Source organism: Lemur catta, chromosome 6, assembly GCF_020740605.2.
Source record: "Lemur catta isolate mLemCat1 chromosome 6, mLemCat1.pri, whole genome shotgun sequence".
NCBI classification, from domain to species: Eukaryota; Metazoa; Chordata; class Mammalia; order Primates; family Lemuridae; genus Lemur; species Lemur catta.
This window is the reverse complement of record NC_059133.1, coordinates 41,352,554-41,374,151: the sequence shown is the minus strand read 5'-3', so window position 1 is coordinate 41,374,151 and position 21,598 is coordinate 41,352,554. Positions and strand designations below refer to the sequence as shown.

General features: G+C 36.0%; 1 protein-coding gene across 1 annotated transcript in view; it reads left to right on the top strand.

The window, feature by feature from the left end:
- The window catches only part of TRHDE (thyrotropin releasing hormone degrading enzyme), a 363,340-nt gene that overhangs the window by 100,899 nt on the left and 240,843 nt on the right, over window positions 1-21,598 (top strand). Inside the window, exon 3 of the mRNA XM_045555234.1 lies at window positions 2,132-2,258. Within this exon, the coding sequence (XP_045411190.1) occupies window positions 2,132-2,258 (127 nt within the window). The remainder of the gene's footprint in view (window positions 1-2,131; window positions 2,259-21,598) is intronic.

Genomic DNA, 21,598 nt, shown 5'->3' with positions numbered 1-21,598 from the left:
TTTATTGCTAAGTTAAAAATGCTTAGTCCAGGCCCTGATACAATGCAGGTACCAAATAAATATTTGTTGAATGAATGAAAGAATGCACAAATGAATGATGACTGTCTCTGGTGGAGGCTGCTAGTGCACAGACTAGATTCCCTTTCCTGTTTGGTGTGCCCATTCCCTCGCTCCCACTGCTCTGATCCTAAAAGGCCATACCTGACACCTTTCCAGAGGACTACCTTTGGACCATGGGGCCTGAGTCACCCAGATACTCCAAGAACCAAAAGTGCCCGGGATTTTATGTCCTCCGTTTGGTAACCAATAACTGAGGCATAAGAATATGGAAGGCTAGTGCTCTTGCCTCAAAGCAGTGCAAACCCACCTGTGTAATTCACACTCCAGAGCTCCTTGTGGATCAGGCTGAGTCCAGGACTTCACCTGAAATTGCACCCTTGCTTGGCCTGTTATCCTCCCTTACCCTGCTTCCCCCACTCTCTTGTAAGTGTCTCCTGAGAGCACTTATTAAATCCTTTGTACACTCATCCTTTACTTAGAGACTGCTTCTTGGGAACTTTACTTAAGACATTGCATGTTTATAAACAGTTGATGTCAGGGGCAAAGGGATCTTAACCGCTGCCTCTGTAAGAGTGTCAACTTCCGCTGTTGCAGGTAGTCTCTTCTGATGGTTTTCGGTTTTCTACCACTGCTGGCCAAAAACATTGGTGACCATAAACTAGATATGATATTTGATTTAGTTGTTGGGAGGGAAGTAGCTTCACAATTTCAGTAAATAATTATTACAGAATTTAGTAAATACTTTATTGAATTACAGGTCTTTCTAACATAAAGTCAGAATGTATTTTCCTTAACTTTTTACTTTTTTTGATTATACACATTTCTGTTCTCTCTCCTTAGGCATGGGTAATAAAGAGTTAATTGTAAAATCAATTTTTTATATTATGATTGAATATAACTTTCTTTTGTTTTACTATTGAATATAAATATCCATTTCTATATTTTGAGCAAACCATTTATTTTTCTAGTCATTTGAAAAGAACACAAACTCCCTTATCTGTAAAATGGGATCGGAAGTAATGTGTTTTAGAACTGAAAAGAACTTTAGCAACCAGCTGGTGGCCAACACCTTCATTTTACAAATGAAAACATTTGAGACCCAAAGAGGTTAAGTAATTTGTTCAATATCTCCCAGCTTGGTTAGTGGCAGAGTAGGACTAAAATCCAACTCCCAAGACATTGTGCTTTCTCCTGCTCCACAAAATACATATTTCTTATTCACAGAATTGATGTGAGGATTAGGGACCACATCTGTGAAAAATAGATTTAGCCTTTGGAAAGAAAGATGCTGGATAGCTTTATGAAAGCTTTATGAAAACTAATCTCATCTTAACCTTTTCTATACAATTGTTAGTTTTGTTCAGTTTTCTGTTACTTGCTTTAGGCTTTTTTTTGGCCACAGACTAGATAATATATGGTGCTTGCTTTAAAAATCAATATTAAGTATCCGGATTGTGTTCAAAATATGAATTACTTCCGCTGGGTTTGAAGCCGGGAGCAGTTGCAGACGGCCTTCCAGAACGGAGATTGCTTATATACATGGAAAATTTCTGTCTCTCCTTTGCATATTGGGAATAAAGACAGTTGATTCCAAAGAAAAGAAGGAAACATAAATTATATGTATATATTTTCTCAGTCTGGTAATACTTCCAAAGCTTTATACAATGTGTCTGTAACAAACCATGATTTTCTCTCCCGCTGAGCCACCATATCCTGCCTACTTTCAGCATAGTCAGGGACCCATTATACTCATCCACCATGCCTTCCTATCTCTAGCAAGCACATGCAAGTGATAACTTAGAATATTTATGTTGATGCAAGGTGTATAAATCTTCTCTATGTCATCTTGTAAAGCAAGGAAATTGTGACTTGCTCAACTTGGTTACTTCAATTACTTCAATTATTCAAGTTTGGTTCTTTCAGCCACAGCACGCTTTGATATGCAGTATGAACAAGGATTCTGTTTAATTTTTGTAGTATTCAAAATGATTTGTGTAGATTCATATTTGCAGGGAAGATAAAACTCGAGTACCAAAAGGCTAAAGTAACTTTTATATATATTTTTAATTAGGTCCGGTTATATGCAAGACCTGATGCTATCAGAAGAGGATCTGGGGACTATGCTCTCCATATAACAAAGAGACTAATAGAATTTTATGAAGACTACTTTAAAGTGCCCTATTCCTTGCCAAAACTAGGTAAGAATTTTCTTGGTTATTTTATTGGAAGGGCTCCTTGAGGATGGAATTTCTTCTTCACACGTTTATTTGAGATACCCAGAAGCATGAAAATTCTGAGTTTTCTATTTTTAGAGAAGATAAGCATGAAAAATAATTTCTTTTGAAGAGGTAAAGTAAGATTTAGTGTTTCTGGAGTCTTGCCAATAAGTACCTGTGAGAATTAAGAAAGGCATTATGCTAGTTTAGGATTCCAAAAGATAACTCAAATACCTATAATTTGTTTAATATGTACTATAGAAGCATGCTTGCCAACATCGCATAAGTACAACTATCATGTGGGTAGATACAGTTAGAACATTTTCCATATAAGGAACTTGAGACCCAGGGAGATTTCCCATTCATCTAGAGAGCCAGTAAGTGAGGGAGCTGGGATTTCAAATTAGGTCTTAATGACTTTCAAAGCTATTCAATATTTTACATGGAGAAGGCATTTGTTGATGTGTTTCCAAATTTTCAGATGTCAAACCTCAATGTATTAGTTATCCCTTAGATTATTTGTGTTCAGTCATATTTCTAGTATACAATTATAGTAAACAGAATAAAAATACAGAAGAGAAACTTAGTAATAATGGAGATTGTGAATATTTTTATGTTTCTTCCTTTTACAAAGAGAATGTGTTTATTAAGTGTTGGTTGAATGCATAAGTGAATTAATTTGTCATCCTAATTTCAGTGAGACTGCTGCTCTTGCCAGGGAATGAACTGTGACTTTTCATGAAGTTAGAAAGGGTATATATGTGCATTAGAAATGTTGAAATTATTTTCCTTCTCAGAAAACCTGTGTTATTTGAAATATTACATCACAACAGTCCTTTGTTTCCCCCTCACCCTTCCTCATCCCTTCTCCTTCCCAAGAGCATTTTTGATCAGGTTCCACATAAAAGGTATTTCTCATTGGCAAGAATAAAGTGCTTACCTGATCAAAAGTGTTAGTGTTTGAACCACAAGTTTTTCTCCCTGGAGAACTGGGCCTATTTCGTTAAAGTACTTGCCTGCTGTGTAGCTTTATTGGTCTCACAATGAATAGTTAGTTAAAAAAGTCGATAGAACAGTTGATATTGTTATCAATAAGTATGTCATACAATTTTTATGAGTGATATTACAAAATTTGGAGATCTTTTTGAAACATGAGCTCTTAGAATCCATAGGCAAAATTTTATTTCAAATAGGATCAATGTTTTGTTTTGTTCTGTTTTCCCATCTTTATCAACTTCCCTATTAGAATCTGTTACACTGAAATCTCCCTCACCCAAGGCAGAAAGGAATACCTGACCTCATTTGCATGGAAGATGCCACTGTTATCTACTCCAGGTATAGCCAACTGGGAACTTCCCAGCTTGACCCTAATGTAAAATTCACAAGTGCTTATGCTGCAAGTTCAGCAAGAGAAATAAACTGTGGATCTTTGTCTGTCCCATTCAGACCAGTAATTAGCAGAGGAACTCAATTTATAACTTCGGGGGGTTCCATGTAACTGTCAGCTTGCAGCAGGAAGCATTTCTATTCCTCTATTTCACTCACAATTGAACCATGCAGGCTTTCATCTGTAGAAAAGTACTTTGTTCACCATTACTATTACTTGTTAAGTTGCCTGATGGTGTATATAATTGAGTGATTTGACTCGTCCCAGCATACTACTTTTTATATATGTAGGGGAGTTACCACAGCCCATAGTGCTTTGTAAAATTTCTCTTAAAATTTTACTTATTTCATATATCTATACATATTTAGAACTGTGTGATAATATATTTGTAAATATGTTTTCTAAATACCCCCTACCAAAAATGCCTAAGCACAGACACACTTTGACAAATCCTTACTTTCCACTGTACATAATGAATTATATTTTGAATAAATCCCATGGAAACCAACTTAGTCTTTGTTAATGATGCATGTAGATGTATTCTAGATATAAGCTGAAACTGCCTTAATCCTTTGGATCTATCTAAGATGGTTTTCAAGACCTATTTTACCCTTTCTGCCTTCCCTCATTTATTCTAGAAGCATTTATTGAGTGCCGATCACAGGCATTTTTCTATGTGATGCAGGTACAGCAGTGAATAAAAAAGGCAAAAATCCCCTCCCTGGTGGGGCTGACATTTTATCAGGTGGACATAGCAACATTTGTAGCATATAGCATATAGGTAAGTGCCATTAAAAACAGAGCTGGAACAGAGGGGTAGGAAGTGTGTGGGGCAGATGAGGCATGGGAAGGGGGCTGAGTTTTTAAAATGGACAACCATGGAAGGCTCCACTGGGAAGGTGACTTTTGGCAGTGAAGGTGACTGCCAACTCAAGGCAGTGAAGGAGTAAGCCCAGTAGATATCATGAGACAAGGACTACAGGCAGAGGGAACAAAGTGCCCCTAGACTTTGAGGTGAGAGCTTTCCTGGTGTAGCTGAGGAATAGAAAAGAGGCAAGTTGACTGGAGCAGAAAGAGGAAAGGAGTGAGGTGGTGAGGTCAAGCAGTAATGGAGGGCCTGGCAGATCTTGTAGAGCCAGCAGGCTGTGGTAAGGACTTCAGCTCTTTCTTTCTTTCTTTCGTTCTTCCTCGATGGAAATCTATCAGTCAGTTTTGAGCAGAGGCATTATATAATCTGGCTTATGTTATAAAATGTTGCTCTCTGGCTAAGTAGAAAATACACTGCTGGGCAATGGTTTGCTATGGGGCAACTTTGTCCTTCAATATCTGGAGACATTTTTGTTTGTTACAACTTTGGGTGAATAGAGGCTGTGCTACTGGCATTTAGTTAGTAGAGGCCAGGGATACTGCTAAATGTCCTACAATGCACAGGTTAGCCCTTCACAGCAAGGAGTTTTCTAGCCCCAAATTTCAACAGTGCTGAGGGTGAGAAGCCCTGAGGTAGGAGGAAAGGACAGAGGCATGACCAGTTAAGAAGCTGTGACAAAAATCTGAAATATGATGGTTGTTTGGATGAGGATGTTAATGTTAGGTAGTCAGAAGTGGTCCATTTCTCTCTCTATATATAATATAAAGTAGATACAATGAAATTTACTAATGAACAAGATATGAAATATAAGAGAAAGAGAGGTATTGAGGGCGACTCCAAAGTTTTTGGTCTGAGAACTAGAAAGATGGAATTGCCATTTATTGAGACAGAAGGATTGTGGAAGGAGATAATTATTGAGATCGACATGTCTAGTAAATATTTAGATGGCATCTTGATGCCTATAAGAAATCCAAGTAGACAGTCAAATTTATAAATATGGGATTTGGGGGAATAATCTGGCTAGAGATTGAAATTTGCAAGCATATTATGACATATAAAGCTGTGAGGCTGAATGGGATTACCAAGGTAGTGAGAGAAGATAAGAAAGAGAATAGGGACAAGGAGGGACTGATTCAATGCTCAGAGGTTGAGAGATGAGGGGTCAGTAAAGGCCATTGAGAGGGGGCATCTACAGGGTGTCCCAAAAGTTGCCATACATAGGGAAAATGGGAAATGGTAGATAAATGTACCTTTATTTACAAAGTAGTCATTAGAAAAGTCTACAAGATTTTTCCTTTGCATGGTGACTTTTGGGACACCCTGTAGTTGAGGCACTAAGGAAACTGGGTGTGTGTGGTGTCCAGGGTATCTAGTGAAGAAAACATTACAAAAAGTAAATAATAAATTGTGGTAAAGTCAAGTTAGCTGGTTAATGGTTAATTTTCAGTCCTCATCTAGCAGTATGACAGTCACTAGTGCTCTTGACATGACTGGGTTCTATTAATAGAACAAAGACCTGGTGGGTGTGTTCAAGAGCAAACAGGAATGGGGCTGGGGAGGCGAGACAGTTACTGCAGTCAGTGGACCACACAGTGGAATTTAATATTCGCTTCTGGAGAAGAGCTGTTCCTGCTGAAGTGATAGCATTCTTACTTCATGAGTCATCCCTGTGCAAACCATGTCAAGGGAGTATGGAATTTGCCTCTTTCTTTGATTTGCATTAGAAAACCAAAATTTGAAATAAATAAATAAGCAAACTCTCCATCAGTTGCCCTGACTTTACGGAAGCTTTGGAGAGGATGTTAGTGTGTGTGAATGTCAGGGTATTATATTGCAAAACAAACAAATGAACAAACAGTAAAATCCAACCCAAATCTTAAAATTTAGTATTGGAGCCTCCTTTTCTTCTAAGGCATTTTTTTTGTTCTGTTATAAACTCTGCAATATTTTCTCTTCTTTCTTCTCAAATTCTTTCTTATTTCTAATGCTGAATAATTTAACTTCCTTCACTGTGGCCTCATTTTGTGCTAGTTCATCTCTAAGGGTTTGAGTTTCCACCTGGCACCTAGTTTCCTAAGAGGAATTCTGATGCTTGCTGTTAGGATAATAATTTATTTTCGTTATTACCCAAAGGTATTCTTTTATCATTGTTAAACCAAAATAAGCAACCAGTGAACACTGTGTGAAGATTTGTTTTTAAATCTCTAGATTAGGTAGTTAAAACTATGTGTATGAGGTTTGCAGAGATTTTCTATTTTTTGGTGTTAAATTGTAGCAAAAGGTATAGTGCCTACCTGATATAATACAGCAATCCTTTCTATATCTACATGCCCTATTTTCATGAGAACTCTCAGTGGTATGGAGTGTTACTTTAAAAGAAGGTTGTTGTGGACATATAAATAATTAAATTATCTTTCTTCTTATCCTAAAAACATACTGACAACAATAACAACAATGACAACTGTGTTTGTGTTTACTAAATGTGATTCACTTTTAAGGGCTTTGAACATTCTAACCCATGTAATCTTTATCACAGCCTTTTGATGTAGTGCCTGTTATTTTCTCATTTTCCAGATGAGGAAATTTAGGAACTCAGTAACTAATGCGTTCTGATCACACAACAGGAATTAGTGGATTTGGAATTCAAACCTAGGCTGTCTGGCTCCAAAGCCTTGGGCTTCTGCTGAAACAGATTTCAGAAATTTTGAAACTTCAGAGATTAAAATATAAGTTGCCTTAATAAGCTAGATAATGTGATTGTTAGATGAATAATGTAATAGTGATTTTGTTAGTTTCTTACTCATTCTAAAAGTAATACATGATCTTTATAGAAAATTAGAAAAATTATAAAAAAAGAAGTACATGTCTTATAACTCATAATTTTATCAACCTGAAGCTATATCTGAGTATTGCAAATGTGTTTTCATCATAGATGTTTTATAAGTTAATTAGGTGGCAGATATAATAACTCAGGTTTGTACTGGAATATTTTGTTTTTCACCCTATTTAGTTTTCAATTAATTATGGCAGATAGTTTTCAGTTTCCTTTTGCTGCCACTCTGTAATTTGTAAATCAATGTTTCCTAAAAGAGTTTGCTTGATTGGTTTTTTCAAGACACCATGAATTTTATGAAGAATTCATTACCTACTTGGCACAGTACTGTGATTATAAAGCGAGCACAGGTAACAAGAATTGTAACAAGAATGTCTTCCCTCAAGGAGATTGTGGTTCTGTTGAGGACAGAATACAATATTTATAGGAATTAATGGATTAGAGGCTCACACAATATTGAATATAATCAAGCACCAAGAGTTTGTAGGGTAAATATTTAGTACCAAGTTAAGAGTGTGGGATCATTATACAATGCAGTAGGCATGAAATGCACATAAAGAGAAGCCTTTTTTTTTTTTTACTTGAATCGTGACAAAAGAGTCCAGAATTTAATTGGAGGTGGAGAAGAAAGGGAAGAGGAGGTCATTTTGAGAATTGTGTAGTAGGGAAGCCCAGGGATATCTTGGGACCTATGTATCATGTTGATGAAGTCAACACTTTTCTATACTGGGATAGATAAATTATGAGATAAATTGCCCTACTGAAGTTCATGAACAGGAAAGGCTAGCTTAAATGATTTATTTTTCTTTCAGATATAGTAGACACATCCATTTCTTTATTGTGGTGGTGATGATAGTGATGACGATGAAGGTGGTGCTGATTTGCTGCTTACAAGTAGTAAAGCTTTTCAAAAAATATTTGTATTGCTAAATTTTTTGTAAAAATAAAAAAATAGTATTGACTACTAAACATTTTCTCATCTATGGTTATGTGCTTTTCTTCTTTATTGTATATATTTGTTATTTTAAATTTGAGATGATAATTATATAATACTATGCCCATCTTAATCATACATCTCATAGTTGAATGATTTGAGACTTTTCTTAATGTTTATTTTTTAAGTATGACTTTTCTTGCCTTAGCTATGATTAGGTAAGTACTGAGTACTATGTGTATGTTTTGTCTATGGCCTCAAGTAATATTAGGTTTTAAAATAAAATCTCTAGGGGCTCTTTGTATAGTTTATTCTAATTCTATATAATGTGAATTCACTCTCAAAATGCCTCCTTCAACCAGAGCTCCTCAAAATATTTGATCTTAGACCAGAGCTATTTAATTGCATGGTTTCTCAGTGGAAACTAAGTGAAGTATCTCTCTTTGAATTAACAATATTAGTGCCTTCGTAGAAAATTAGGTGAGGCAGTACTTAGCCTCGTATTTTACCGGGTACAATAGAGAAGTAATTATCCTTCCCCTCCTTTAAAATTAAATAATCTTTCCCTATTTTATGAAGATAATTTATTTCTGAAAAATCTTTCATAGGCTGATTTTCTCATAAACCAAAAGAGCAGTTATCATTTCTTTCAAAGGGAAATATTTTTATGTGTTTATAACTTCTATTCTTACAACCATTTGTGCTAAGACAACACCAAATACTATTAAAATGGACATAGTTATTTCAATATGTAACAGTTATTTTAACATAATTTAACAAGGTATTTTATCCCTTCATTAATTATTCTATAATATGGCCATTTAACTGTTCTTGTTAAGCTATTTTGCAGCTATTACATGCTGTACACTTTCAAGACCATACTAACAAAGAAAACATATATATGATACCAATGTTTATAATATTTAACCACTAATGCAAAAAAAAGAGAGAAATAAACAGAACCATAAAGATGAAACAAATCAATGAAAACAATGCATTTTAGTGGGAATAATGCATTAGATTATTATGGCTGTAAACTAGCAAACCACAAGAGCACTGAGTAGAGAATTTAATGCAACACAAACTGACTATAAGACTAAATTAATTCAACCAGCATTTATCGAGTAGTTACTATGTACATACATTGTACCCAGTAATGATAATAAGTGGCCTCTTCTACCAGAAGGTTAAAATCTAGTTGAAGAGAAGTTTTTTTTTTTCTTATTTTGCTAGCTTGGCAATATTGTTATATGTTCAATTTGCTCACTGCCCTCCTCCCTCCTTCTCTGGTTTTCGGAGTAACAGACCTTCACAACTTTCGATTTACTGCTAAGTATATTTTCACTAATTCAATCAGGATTTTAACTCAAGGAATATTTATATAGAGGCTTCCAAGGCACTGTTTTACATATCCAACAGTTTTTTGGCCATTACAACTTTGCCATTAAGTTAGGATATAACCATGTTCAATGTCTTCCTATTTAGTCATTGCATAAGCCTGTGCCTTATACTCTGCCTTTTCCCCTGTTGCTGTGGATCAACAAGCATTGTTTTGGTAATGGACATCCCCTCCTTTTGTGCACCTCATTCCATCCTCTCTCAGCTGCTCAAGGACATCCCTTCAGCAATTCTCCCTTCTCGCTCCTGAATCTTCAATTTTCCCTCTTTATTGGATTTTTCCCTATCAGCATTAAAAATATGGTGCTATTTCTCTCAACTTAACCACACATATGCCCACTCATTCCAGCGATGGACACATTTTTCTCCTTCCTTTTACAGCTAAACTGCTTAAAAGGGTTGTCTATCTGCACTGACTCCAATTTCTCTCTTTCCCGTGTCTCTTGAATGCATGCTACATCAGGATTTTTTTTACCTAACACTATATTAAAACTTCTCAAGTTCAAAATGCTTCCATATTGCTAAACCCAGTGGTCAAGTCTCAGTCTTTAGCTTGAGCTGTCAGCAGCATCTGACACAGTTGTTCTCCCCAACTCCTTGAAACAGTTTTTCATTTGTCTTTCAGGACAACATATTTTATTTTTTGTTTTTTGTTTTTCTTCTTCTACTCATTGGCCACTTTTTCTAAGCCTTCTCTCCCCCCACCCCTTTTCACTTCTCTAGCTGCCTAATACTTGTGTGCCCCAAGACTCATGTTTTGGACCTTTTTCCTTTACCACTTGCACTGGTTGTGACCTCCATTGGCGACCTCATCCAGCCTCATTCCTTTAAACATCAACTGCTAATGCTGATGATTCCTAAATTTACATTTTAAGTATTATTTTCTCCTTAACTCTAGACTTCTACATTCTGTCTGCATTTGGATGCCTAATGAGTATATTAAATTAACATGTTCAAATTTGAACTCCAGATCTTAAACCACTAGTTTAGCTAAAGTGTGTTGGACTTAGACTCTTTTTCTCTTGTGTCACACATCCAACCCATCAACAAATCCTTTTGGCTCCATATTCTAAATATCCCCAGAATCTGGTCACTTCTCACCATTTCCATAGCTACTACTCTCATTCCAACCACCATGCTCTTTTGCTTAGGTCAAAAGTTCAACCTAAATGAAATTTGGAGTTAAAGTGGTATGAGAACATAAGATATTTGAATTTACAGAGTTTTGGGGAAGGATCTTGAATTTATATGGTGATGCTATTCTCCTGTTCAAATATTCCAGTGGTTTCCCATTACTCATAGAACAGAATCCAGAATTCTTCCTTTGGCTAGCAAGACTCTGCATGATCCGGCCCCTTGCAGCCACCGTAACCTCATCTATTTCTCTCCTATTCACTCTCCATTTCAACTGTGCTGCCTTTCTTGCTTTTTCTCCAATACACCAAATATGATCCACCCCAGGGCTTTTGTATTGTCGCCCTTTTCTCAGCCTAGATTCTAGGGCCTTCTAGATCCTTAAGTGCGGCCTTTTGGCTGAATCCAAATTTTACAGAACAAATCCTTTTAATGTGGATCTAGGCAGCCACATGTGGCCTTAAGGCTGCAGGTTCCCCACCCCTGGCCTAGAACATTTTTCCTTCAGTTATATGCATAGCTGAAATATCACCTTTTCCACTGAGGTCTTCTCTGACCTATTTAAATTGCAGCCTTACTGGCTACTTCCAATGCCTCTTTCTTGATTTACTTTTCTCCATAGTATTTTTCATTATGTCACCTAACTTGTATTTTATTTATGTATTATTTATTTTCTTTATTATCTGTCTCTATCCCTTCCCTCTGTCCCCGAATGTGGGCTCTGTGAGCGCGAGTATTTTTGCCTCTTTGTTTGCAGCTCTATTCCCTCTGTCAAGAACAGCTCCTGGCCCAAGGTAGGCACTGAATAAACACTTGTTAAATGAGTGAGTAATTTTCAACTTCTTCCTATTTTAACCATCTTCACCATGTAGGTAGGAGAGGAAGAGAAGGCAAAGCTTTAGCCACTTTGTAAATCAAATAAACTATGATTTCTTTTTAGTAGAATAAACAAAGAAATAATGGTGTTGCACCTTATAAGCTGCCAAGGGAACTCCTTTTATCATAGTAAATGAAAATGGAAGGAATGAAAGATGACTCAGCAATAGTTGTAGCCATTTTTTCATTAAGGATCCATATAAAGGGAGTTGTTGGTGAAAAATGGATGAATTGGTATCTGGAAGAGGTAATGAGGTTTTGTTTTATTATTGTTTGGTTTGGTTATAATCCCATGGTGAAGAGAGAGCAAGCTCTCTGCTGTCTCTTTTTATAAGGGTTCTAATCCCATCATGAGGGCCCCACCCTTATGACCTCATCTAAACCTAATTACCTCCCAAATCCGTGTCTCCAAATACTATCTTATTAGTGGTCAGAGCTTCAACATGTGAATTTCAAGGGGACACAATTCAGTCCATAGCAGGCATGATCTGGTGTGACTTAGATTTTTAAGGAATCACATTGGCTGCCTCACATGGAACAGACTGTTGAGGATGGGAGTAAAGGCCAGAGCAGAGAGAATCTTCTACATTGATCTGAGAAATAATGGTATATATTGGACCAGAGTAGTAGTAGTGGAGTGGTAAGTAGTGGGCAGATTCTGGGTAAATTTTGAAAGGAGAACCAACAGGCTTTGGTATATTACAGTAAGATTTCAAATGAAGGCAAGATGTCAGTTTCTCTCAACTGCATTTAAAAAGATTGTGACAAGCTTGAAAAACTATGAGCTTTCTTTTTTTTTTCCCATGTGGTTTACTTTCCTGTGTAGCTACAGTGGAAGGGACTAATCTTTTTATACTTCTCTCTTTCTTGGTTATTTGAAATTAACATAGCAAGATAAATAATTTGTATTTTCTAAACAGAGCAGCTGTATTTAGAACAAAATAATGGTTGTAATAATCCTCCTTTTGGAGTGAGTTACCTCCTTCACTGGCTATTGGTCAATCTGGAGTTAATTATAGCCAAATAACAATACAAAGCCCTAGAGAAAGGGAGGAACAATTTCATTAAAGTCTAGCTGGAGATTACTGCTGACAGAAGCAATGCCAGTCAGGCAATTTTAAAAGAAAGGTGACCATTCTAATAAACTGGAGAGCTAAAATAGTGTATATTGAGATCAGAAGGTTTTTGAAAATAGCTTCATTTCAAGGAACTGAGACTGTGGGATACTTATGTAAATTAGGGTTAAGCATCTAAAAGTGAATTAAAACAAAATGCTTTAGAAGAAATAGTCAAAATACATTTTTTCATTTTTTTCCTAGTGTTATTGTGACTATTATTTATCCAATTCAGAATTTTTCAGCCTTTCCATTGTAAAAATATGCCATGATTACTTGCTGATTGATTATAAGATTCCACAGTTTAGGAACTGTGAGTGGTTATTATAATCAGGGCATTATTCCTTTATCTTTGGCATTAAGGGCTTATGATCTTATCAGATAATGAAGGGTAATAAAAATACTGGCTGTAAACTACGGAATATCTGCTTGTAATTTTGTGGAGTGAGTGAGAAGCCGAGGTGCTATTGTAACCTAAGTGAGGTACACTTATTTTGTTCACTTGCTTTTCTAATGTAGGAGGTGAGTCCTCAACAAACCATATAGAATTCAACTTGGATGGATATTCAAAGATTATTCTGAGAAAAAAAAATTCTTAGAAAAACATTTCCAGCTAATATAAAAGTGTTATCATCATTTTGATAATGACTTATTTTTGATAAAATCAGCTATTTTAAGAAGTTTTAAACTTATCTCTTTATCTACATGACACTGGGGGGAATCTAGGATTTAGATTGAAACTTTTTGAGAGATTGCAATTGGAAAATGTATTCCTGGTCCACCTTTTAGTCTTAAAATCTTTCTTTACTGTCTTTGAAAATTTTGGTACTGCTGCTTATGTACTTTGAAATGTAAAACAGACTGAAGTGTAAAACAAACTTTAGCCTATAAGGGAGGTTGCAGTACACAGCAGAGCAAATCCAATATGGTAGTTGTAAATGAAGCCTTCAGGGCTTCTGAAGCTTTTTAAAGGGTAATTTTGAAAGAGGGTGAATCCCAAATGCCATTTTTCAGTTGGAGGAATTTTAATGGTTTATAACTTAGATTTATTCTTTATTGGCTTTATTTTTTTCCCTTATGGGTTCTGTCTTCATATAAGAAATAATTCATAAATGACCTAGAGGGTGTCTTCACTAGTATAGAATAGAATGTTTTTTAGCTTTTAAATTGTTTCGCAATTCTTTTTATTTTTACAGACTGAAAAATATTCAGTAAGCTGTAAAATAATTGGTAGGTTGATGATGTCTAGGATCATTTAGCTTCTTAAACACATTGAGATATACCCTGTCAATTTTTATTAATATTAATAAAGGTAGCTGGTAAACGGCATGAAACTTGATGAGCCAATCTTCTCTAGTGGACAAAACCAACATTCCATGTCCATAGCAGAAATTTGGGTATAATTTCTTATACCTGTTGCTATGGACTGAATTGCAGCTCTCCAAAATTTGTATGTTGAAACTCTAAACTCCTGGAAATAGGAGGTAATTGAGAGATAATTAGGAAATTTAATTAAGACTAAATGAGGTCATTAGGGTGGGGTTCTAATCTGATATGATTAGCGACCGTCTAAGAAGATGAAGAGAGATCTCTCTCTTTGCTGTGGCTGATGTGTAAGGGCGCAGCAGGAAGGTAGTTGTCTATTAATATAAGCCAGGAAGAGGAAGACAGCCCCCACCAGAACCTGATCATGCTAGCACCCTGCACTCAGACTTCTGGCCTTCAAAACTGTGAGAAAACACTTCTGTTGTTTAAACCATCCAGTCTATGGTATTTTATCATGGTGGTGTATTTTGTTATGGTGGCCTGAGCTGACTATATATATGGGCTTGGGTCCTCTTTAGTACTGATTGCTGAGATTTGTGGTGGGATGCCAATGAGGAAATGGCTAAAATAAAGATTGTGGCAACCATGTCAACTTTTCAGGGCTTTCCATCACAATTCCATTTTGCCTGAATTACTTTAATCATTTAAGTAGAAACTAGTGATTTACCTTCTTAAATTATCTGTTACTGTGTCATTCCTCCCTCTCTTTTATAGTAAAAACATCTGTGATTAGAAAGAATTTTAATCATGTAAAGAAGCCTCCATAATCAATATCACAGCGGTCAGCAAATTTTCCCTATAAAGGGCCAGACAGAAAACATTTTCAGCTTTGTGAACTATACCCTCTCAGTTACAACTATTCAACCCTGCCATTATTGCAAGAAAGCAGCCATAGACGGCATATAGATGAATCAATGTGTGTTTCAGTAAAATTTTATTTGCAAAAGCAGATAAGCCAGAATTGACCCATAGACTGTAGTTTGTTGAACCCTGTATTACTTGATAACCTCTTTAGTTTAACAATGTAAAAATTATAAATCCTCAAAAGCCGTTATTCGAGATTTATTTTTCTACATTTTTGTATATGGTTGAGAATCAAACTGAACTGGCTCACTGAAAATAACTAGTACAGTCTTTTCTTCTTAGGGGCATCCATTTGCTCATAAATATATGAAGAATGCACACATTAATGGAATTTACATTTGTATTAATAATTGATAATTATATACTATATCTTATGTATTATACATGTATATATCAATATATTAATACATACATTTGAAAACTATATGCTACACATTTGTATACACATTTATTTATATATACTGATTGCATATTAATGCTTTATATTTTGCATATTCCTATCCTGTATGACATATTCACACAAAGACTTTTATGTCACTTCATGCAATTTATTTCACATTCTCACCTGAAGTGAATAATATCAGGGAACTTTGATTTTTTTTGTTGGGATTATCACACACTCATTTTTCTCTGCAACCTCTAATAATGCTTCAAATTAAGAAGGAAGATACAGTGTAATGGGTGATGATACAGACATTGGAATCAGGCAATTGCAATTAAATCTCAGATCTATATACCTAATAATAATAGTTAACATTTTTATTGATATGAGGCTTTTCCTCAAAGTACTAAGGTCACCAAGGCTCATGCCTAGGCCACTACAGTGCCTGTTTGGGGGCTTGGTGGTCTTCACATTGTGATAGAGTTATCCCTGAGAAATGCAGAATGGTGCGAGGTGAGGGTGGGGCAGGGAGTGCATAAGCAAGCAGTCAATCTCAGAGAACACATAGTATGTTTCAGAATGTGTCACATTTTTAAACCTAGAAAATGGTAAAATTGAGGATCTGTTTCCACAGTGTCAGATTTTGTATATCTGTTGTCAAACATATCAGTCACTGAAGATATGAGATGAAGAAAACTACAAATAAATGATCACAAAAAAGAAAACACACTGGTCCTCATTCTTGGGTGGTGGTTGATTTATTTTGATCGATGTAATGCTGTGTTACAGTTGACATGTTTTTTGTACTGAGCCTAGAGAGTGAATCTTACAATGCTGAGCTCAGATGTGAACTATGTTAGAAGTATCACAAAGATGTTACTATGAATTTCATGAAAATACGAAAGCTTGCTGTCAGCAAGTCTTTTTTTACTTCAAAAATATAGTGAAATCAGCTGGGCACGGAGGTTCATGCCTATAATCCTAGCACTTTGGGAGGATCACTTGAGGCTGAGAGTTTGAGACCAGCCTGTGCAGGACAGCAAGACCCTGTTTCTATAAAAAAATAAAAATAAAAATTATCCAGGTGTGGTGGTGACTTCCTGTAGTCCCAGCTATTCGGGAGGCTGAGGCAGGAGGATCACTTGAGCCCAGGAGTTTGAGGTTGCAGTGAGCTATGATGACACCACTGCACTCTAGCCGGGGCAATAGAGCAAAACCCTAACTAAAAAACGATATGGTAGAATCATGCTTAGTGTATCAATACAACTCTCATGTACTTGCTTCCACAAGTAGTGGAAGATTGGGAGAGAATGAATGGATGGGAATTACAACTAGTAATTATAAATGTGTACACCTGGTTCACGTGATTATGCTTGGGTATACATAATGTAACTCATTATGTCACTGAGGTTGAAAAGTTTAAGAAATGTAGTTTAGACAGTTAATTGCATTGACTTGGAAACCTTAAAATGAACTATTATCAGGCTTACTTTAATATGCTTAATTTAAATTTGTTAATAGTCACTGGGGTATAATAAGTGGGGCAAGACAATGCTTTCTGAGTTCTCAAATTCTAAATACAGAGAAATTTGATTTATAGTCCAAGTAACAGTAGATTCTGAAGATGCCACTTTCAACAGGATTTAAAGGAGATCCAGAAAGCAGCAACTATTCTTGGCATGACTTGCCCTCCTTTCACCTCCCAACACTATAACAAACTGCCTAAGAGATCAGTACAAAGAAGAAAGTCGTAACTATATTTAGCCTGACCCTGAGAGATGATCACCCCTGTTCAACTACATCATCATCATCATCATCTCAAGCATCCCAGGGCACCTCTCATTACCTTGAGTCATTCCTCAATCTGATTCAAATTTACTTCTGTTCCAGACTCTTCCATTCTACTTTTTGGAACTTCCCTATGCAAATTCCCCTATGTCCTTAACTTCTTTTCTGAAGGTTTTGTTTACTTTTTAACTCTTACTGAAACTTGGCTATATCTTGAGGACACGCTTTTCCCTGTGGCACTCTCAGGTATGGGTGATTTTTCTTTCACACCCTACAGCATACACGCCTGTAAGTGGGATAGGTGCCATCCTTGCTGTTTAGAGCTACTTCCAGGTTACCATTTCTCCCCACCACCTTCTTAAAAACTCCAGCTACCTCAGTGGATACAAATGAAGTATACCTCTTGCTTCCACATCTTGGTTGAATTCATGTGTTGTTGTCTCCCATGGATTGTATTTCACCAAATGATGTTTTTATAAAAAAAAATTAAATTGACAAATAAAAAATTGTACATATTTATTGCTTATAACATGATGTTTTGAAATAAGTATACATTGTGGAATGGTTAAATCAAGGTAATTATCGTGTGTATTACCTCACATAGTTATCATATTTTCACAGTGAGAATACTTAAAATCTACTCTCTTAACAAATACAGTACATTGTTCCTGTTGTCACTATTTTGTATAGTAGAGCTCTTGAACTTATTCCTCCTATCTAACTGAAATTTTGTAGCCTTTGACCAACATCTCCCAAACCTTCTCCCCCAACCTCTAATTATATTTTAATAATCCTAGAACACTGCCTTTCTTTCTAACACTCCTCTGTCATCCTTCTTGGTGGCCTCAGTGTTCACCTTGATAATCCCTTCAACACCCTTGAGAGGCCTTAATCTCCTCAGTTCTATTGATTTTTTTTCATTGTCCTCATCCAGTTCATGGTCATGTCCTGGACTCCGTCATTTCTAATAACTGTACCACCTTAAAACATCTTCATTTCAAGCATCCCACTCTCTGCTTGCAGCCTCCAGTCTTCACAGCCTTGTACTTCTGGTTCATCTGCTCCCACAATTCTTCACCCTCCTCCTCCTGGGATCCCCAGTCTATGAATCCTACACATTTTCATGGTCATGCCTCTTTTCATATCCTCCATCACATTCACCCACATGTGATGATATAATGCATCATTGTGTTGTTCCATCTTCAACACTTTTGTTCCTCTCTCTTATTCTTACCTGGGAAAACCCCCACCCTTGTTAAATTCTACTCTATGCCTATTATGTGCCTGCATTGACTTGATCATTATAGTCAATTTAAGTTTCTGACCACACAGTTAAATGAGCCCTTAGAGCTGTGCAGCAATCGTTCTATATTCCTGTAATCATTTTGCTTTTCCCTCCAAGACAACAATCTTACATCTTTTTCCCTGCCTTAATCTCAGCCAATGGCGTATATACCTATTTCATTTTTTAAAAAAAGAGCACTCAGAAGTGAATGTTCTTCTCTTACCTGCCTGCATCTGTGCTTATATACCTTACCTCCCCTCATGGGACAATGCAAGAATTTTCTGTGCATGCACATAAGGCTAACTCCTCCACAAGTGGTCTTGATCCTCTATCCTCTGCTGCTTCTAGGACTTTGCTTTTGAACTTGTCTTCTCTGTCTTGCATCATTAGGTCTCCCCTCCCCCAACTGAGATATCTTTAAACAAACAGGCTTCAATATACTCTGTCTTTAACCAATAAACAAACAAGAAACATCTCCTGACCTTGATTTCCCCTATATCTATGATTTCTATGAGCCTATTTAATAGAGTATTTTTTAGAGTGTTTTCTGTAGAGTTTCCATCCTTTATCTTCCATTGTCCTTTGAGCTCACTTTAATTAGGCTTTGAGTGTTGCCATTGACCCTAAGGTTTCTGTCTAATGGTCACCTGAAAGATCTAATTTTATGTGGCCCTTCAATAGCATATGACAGAGTTGACCATGCACTGCTTCAAAACTTTATTTCCTAAGCTCCTGGAAATGCTACACTAGCTTCTTACCTCACTGGCTATTCTTTCTCAGATTCCTTTCTTGAGTACTTCTTATTTTCTCAATGTCTATGTATTTGATATTCCAAGAATAGAATCCTTGCTCTCTTCTTTTCCCTATTGAGTCCCTCCTTATTGATCTTATTCAGTACCACGGCTTTCAAGCCATCTGTATGCTGATGCATTTATCTTAACCTCTGGCCTCCTGTGAACTCCAGCTTCTTATTTGACATTTTTCATGTCAAATACAAATGCAAACATCTCAAACATAGAACTCTTCTTCCTTCTACCAAACCTACTCTTTCTTCCATCTTCTTCATTTTAGTAAATGGCAACCCCATGCACCAGGTTACTTAGGTAAAACACAGAATCAGACTCAGCTTTGGGTTCTCCTCTCTCGTACATCTATTATGCAATTTCCATCAGCAGGTACTATAGGTTTCTACCTTTAAAGTATATCCTGTGTCTTACTAATTCTCCACATTTCCACTGCTACTCCAAGTCACCAAGCCATCATCTTTTTCCCGCTGGGTTATTGAAATAGCCTGCAAATTACTCTGCATACTTACACTCTTGCAGCTTTCCTTATTGTCCATTCTATTGTACAAACAACAACCAAGGGTAAGCCTTTAAAAATATAAATCACATCACAACAGTCTCTTTCTCCATTTCTTCCTATCAAATTTAGAAGTTTTCACATTTGTCCATGAGGCCCTCCATGATCTCATTCCTGTTACCTTCCTGACTTAACCCACCATTCTCCTTGTGCTCTCACCTCTCTATTCATGTGATCTTTTTATACTTATTTGAATACATCACTCTCATTTCCCCCTCAGAAACTTCACATTGTTGTTTACTCAGTCTGAAATGCTTTTCACTAGGGTTATATTTAGGAAATGTGTTCAAATGCCACTTTCTATGGAGGGGGGAAGAGAGAGGGAGGGAGAGAGAGAGAGAGAGAGAGAGACATTCCCTGATGACCGTTTCAAAAGTAACTTCCCATGAGACCCTATCTTGTCCTTCTTTATTTTTATTTGTAGCATTTATTATATTCTGTTGTATTATCTACTTTGTTATTTATATTAGCAATGTATTTTTATTTAATTGAAAGTTTCATGGGGACAGGAATTTTATTTTGTTAGTCATGCATGATATTCTAAGTATTTCCAGCAGTGCCTGATGTTTGGTAGATTCTTAATAAATATGCAGTGAATAAGTGAATTACTAAAATACCAGCCTTTTATTCTAAATGAGTCCTAGTTTATTATTTTTTTTCCTTTCTTAAAATTTGGGCAACTTTTAAATTACTTTAAGTAAGCAGAACCCAATTAAAAAAATTAAATCTCATTTGGAGTCCCAATAAGTACAAGTACAAGCAGAGCTTCTCTGGTTAATGGGAAGGGTATCTCTCACTCTACCCATCTTCCATAGGTACAAATTGAAATGTTAAGTGCTTGTTGTTAATAGAAACATTTTTAACTAGCCTGAGATTGGAGTGTTTCCAAATTATTAGAAAAATTAAAACTCTGAGCATTAATTGAAGGCCCGTGTTAGAAAAATCTTTACAGAATGGCTTAAAAGACTCTCCCAAATATTAAATCATGAAATTGGGTTTTCAAGAGAATACTATATAATTCTTACTGGGAAAATCACTAACCATTTTGTCCAGCAAATAGGCCATTCACCAATTTCTGGAATAATCTAGCCTAAAATTTGACAATATTTCATTTATTCAATTATAATAATAACAAACTACCCTAGTGCCACTTATAAAAGCATAGGAGACAGGGATGATTTATTTATTATATCATTCATATAAGAACATAAACGTTAATGTTACAAGTTCTATTTTTCACAAAGGAACAGGTTTTTTAAATCATGAAGAAACACCATAGTTCTTGGCAAAAGCTAAAATTTGCATCTACAAAGTTCAAATTAAACCGAGTTTGTAATTGCTGAGACATATATGCTGCAAAAATAATTTTCTCTCACTAGATTTTAGATGATTTCTGCATAAGTTTAATGAAAAATTGTTTTTTCCTTTTGATTCTTTATTCAAGTGAGGTCATTCTTGTGACTTTAAAAAATAGACTACTTTTTTAAAAAAGAGGAAACTTTCAATGATAAATGACTAACAGAATTCTAGATGCTTTATTGCCTCTGTATCTCAATTGTCTGTGGTCTATTTTAAAATGTAGATGAATAGGCCATCAAGGGAGAAAATGGAGTGCAATGATTTCAGTTTTAATTTCCCACTCTGCCACTAACTCACTGTTTAATCTTGGGCAAAATCTCTCTGGACCTCAGTTTCTTAATCTAATAAATGGGGATCTTACTATTTGTCATATTCATTTAGTCTAGGATATTGACAGATGGGTTTCCGGGC